Source organism: Dama dama, chromosome 18 (assembly GCF_033118175.1).
Source record: "Dama dama isolate Ldn47 chromosome 18, ASM3311817v1, whole genome shotgun sequence".
NCBI classification, from domain to species: domain Eukaryota; kingdom Metazoa; phylum Chordata; class Mammalia; order Artiodactyla; family Cervidae; genus Dama; species Dama dama.
In genome coordinates, this window is record NC_083698.1 from 101,123,996 (window position 1) to 101,127,264 (window position 3,269).

At 46.7% G+C, this 3,269-nt stretch overlaps 1 protein-coding gene across 1 annotated transcript; it reads right to left on the bottom strand.

Annotated features, from left to right (window-relative positions):
• Positions 1 to 244: 244 nt before the first annotated feature.
• Positions 245 to 1,189, bottom strand: LOC133072931 (olfactory receptor 9A4-like). Its single transcript, XM_061166468.1, has one exon. It carries the CDS (start codon positions 1,187 to 1,189, stop codon positions 245 to 247), a length of 945 nt encoding a protein of 314 aa, XP_061022451.1.
• Between the last annotated feature and the right edge of the window lie 2,080 nt (positions 1,190 to 3,269).

Sequence of the window (3,269 nt, forward strand, 5' to 3'; positions counted from 1 at the left end):
TCTAGGTCTTCCCACATGCTCAGAATATGCTTCCTTGAGTTCACAGGGGAAGCAAATAGAAACAAACACTGTTTCTAGTCAGTACAGCTTGCATATCATTTCTACATTCCTTCTACTTCCATGGCCTGATCAGGAGTTGTACATTCTATTTCATTTTTGTAACGGAGACAATGGTAAGGGTAGCATTTTCTAGGTAACTGACTAATATAAAGTCAAGATCATACCATCTGAATTGAGAGAAGAGTTAATCCTTGAGGAGTTGACAGCAGCTTTTCACTCCATCTCGAAGGGCCTGTTTGACTTTGTCATTCCGGAGAGTGAAGATGAAAGGGTTCAACAAAGGGGTTAACACAGAAATCAGCAGGGAGACTATCTTATTGTACTCAGCTGCCTGAGTTTGTTTGGGTTTCACAAACAGGAACAAGCAGCTTCCATAGCCAATGATGACAAAGGTGAAGTGGGAAGCACAGGTAGAGAAGGCTTTCCTGCGGCCAGAGGCAGTGGGGATCTTGAGGATGGTGGAGATGATGTAGGTGTAGGAAACAATTGTTGGAACCAGTGAACCAATGATAATGAAAATAGCCATTAAAAACAGAACAAACTCTGTGAAAACAGTGTCATCACACGATAGTTTGAGCAACTGACCTCGGTCACAATAAAAATGGTCTAACACGTTTGATTTGCAGACGGTAAACTGAAATGTGGCATAGACTGGCCAGATTTCAGAAAGGAACCCGAACACCCACGACCCAATCACCACTGAGATGCAGGTGCGGCTGTTCATAATGGTGTTGTACCTCAGAGGGTTACAGACAGCCACGTACCGGTCCACAGCCATCACTCCCAACAGTGCAAACTCTGTGGTCCCCAGAGCAAGGTACATGAAGAGCTGGGCCACACATGCAGCCAGAGATATTGTCTGCATCCCAGGGAGCAGCAACCCCCAGAGCATCAAGGGGACGATAATAGATGTTGTCAGCATTTCCAAGACAGAGAGATGACCAAGGAAGAAATACATGGGGGAATGTAGATGTTTATCAACACAGATAATCACAATGATGATGGTGTTCCCCATTACTGTCACTGAGTAGAAGAGAAAGAATACAGCAAAAAGAATGTGATGTAGTTCCTGGGACCCAGGGAACCCTAAAAGGCAGAATTCAGTGGCACTTGAGTGATTGCTCATCATTCAGTCCTTATTTCTGCTCCTTGGGAAACCTAGAGATGAAAAGAAAAGAAACGCTGCTCCACAAGGTCTTGCTCTCAAGAGAGAAGGACAGCCTAGGATGAGGAAGCATTTCCAACCTGGGGACCAGGCTAGCTGCCCCTATGAGGATGCTCTGCACAAAGTCAGACCTAAATGCTGTCTCCTCCGGTCCAGCTGAAAGTTCACTGCCTGCAATGGATGAAGATCCCATCCTCTCCACTTGTGTGAAGAACACCTCTCTTGTCTTTTTTCCCCTCCTTTCTCACACGGCACAAAGGTTAAGACTTGAAGGAGGCCAGTTTTGATGCTGAGTCAGGCCCTTAAATTCGGGGTTTGTTCTTTTCTCTTAGCTTACCTGTAGCAGATGATATAGTGACATTCCAGACGATGTTCAAAAGAATTTTATCCCACCCTTCATCCTGATGGGTATTACAGAGATCCCCTTGGGTTCAGCAGAGGAGAGGCAGAGGGTCCCGGAGCAACATCTCTGCTTTCCCCAGATTTTAAGATCTCTATGTTACAAATCAGGTAGTATTCCAAATGGAAACTCTGGAGCTTGGGATGACTTCCCTGAGCAGATTCAATCTTCTCTTACGCCATTTCCCCCGCCCAAAGTCTCGACAGGAAAGAAAGATGGTACCTGACTTTCACAAGTTTAGATCCAAGGTTCTCAGTTGCTCAGGTTGCCTGGATGTCTGCCCCTCACTTCATCTATCCCACCAGGCTAATTTCATCTCCTCAAAGGACTCTTTCCACTCACCTTCCCCAAAACGTGAAAGACCTCTTCATTCTTGACAGTTGGTTTTCTTCATAACATGTTACTATCTGACGTTATGTTATACATTCAACTTCTTACTTCACTCCTTCCTTTAACATTAAACAAATGCTGCAGTGAACACAGCAAACTAAAAATCCCTGTGCTGCAGTGCTTATATTCAAGGAGAGAATGGAAGCTATTCCATAAACAAGTATATAAAATAGTTTCCTCATCATGCCATAGGAAAATGAAACAAGGATGCAGGAGAGGAAATTCATTTATTTTGTTGAACTATAATACTGGAATGTAAACTCCATGGAGGGAAGGAAATGTCCTTTGTATATATTATAGATACATATACATAAACATTCTGGAGACAAATAAATGCTGAAAACTTTTGGCAAATGATGAGTGAATGGACACAGGCTTTATGACTGAATGCCACAATGTCCTGGTCAGCGTAGAAAGGCCGTAGCTCTGAGGTCCTACTCTTCTCGGTTTGCCTGCCTTCCTCACATTACCGTTTTCCCTTCCTCTCATCGCTTCCTGAGACCTCCCCAATACCTCTGTAAATGTTTCACTGATGGGAATCCAGGCTTCAAAGACAGAACCATTGGGAAATCTCAGGGGTCTGCTTCTCCCCAGGTTTCCGTAACCACCACTCGATGAAGACACACGAGAGAGGAGCCTGCTGACCGACATCAGGAGCTGAGCCTGCAGGAGCCCGGGTCAGAGAGGAGCTGACTCTGGCCTCTGCTCTGCAGGGGGATGAGGAGAGGAGCCCATTTCCCAGCTGCTCCCCTGCCCAGTCTTCAGACTCTCGCCGTCCTTCCTCTGGAAGGAGGCAGCCAGAACTCCCCATCGTCATCCTCTCCGACACGTCCCTTTGTACAGGGGAACCCTGAGAAGACACTCACCTCGAAGCACGGGCTCCTCTGCCACTTCTGACGCTCGCTGGGGCTCGGGCAGGGCTGGTCCTGTCTGGCTCCTGCTGAGCTGAGCACAGGGGTCAGAGCTTCTTGGTGCTGCGTCCATGCACGGTGAAGGAAAGTGTCCTCGGGGGGAGTTAGGAAAAACACCCAGAAATAACAGTGCTGTGGGGAGCTAAGGGTCTGTCTCTCTCTCTCTCTCTCCTTCTCTCCCACTAGCCTCCTTCCCAAGGGCACTTAGTCACTGAGGACCGTGCTCTTAATTAACCCAGGCTTACGGCATCCAGTCTGGGAGAGCAGAACAAACTTTTTTAGTCCTTCCCATCCCTGAGCAATTACGTTTCAGAAGTTTTTCAGCTTTTTGTTCAATGGGAAA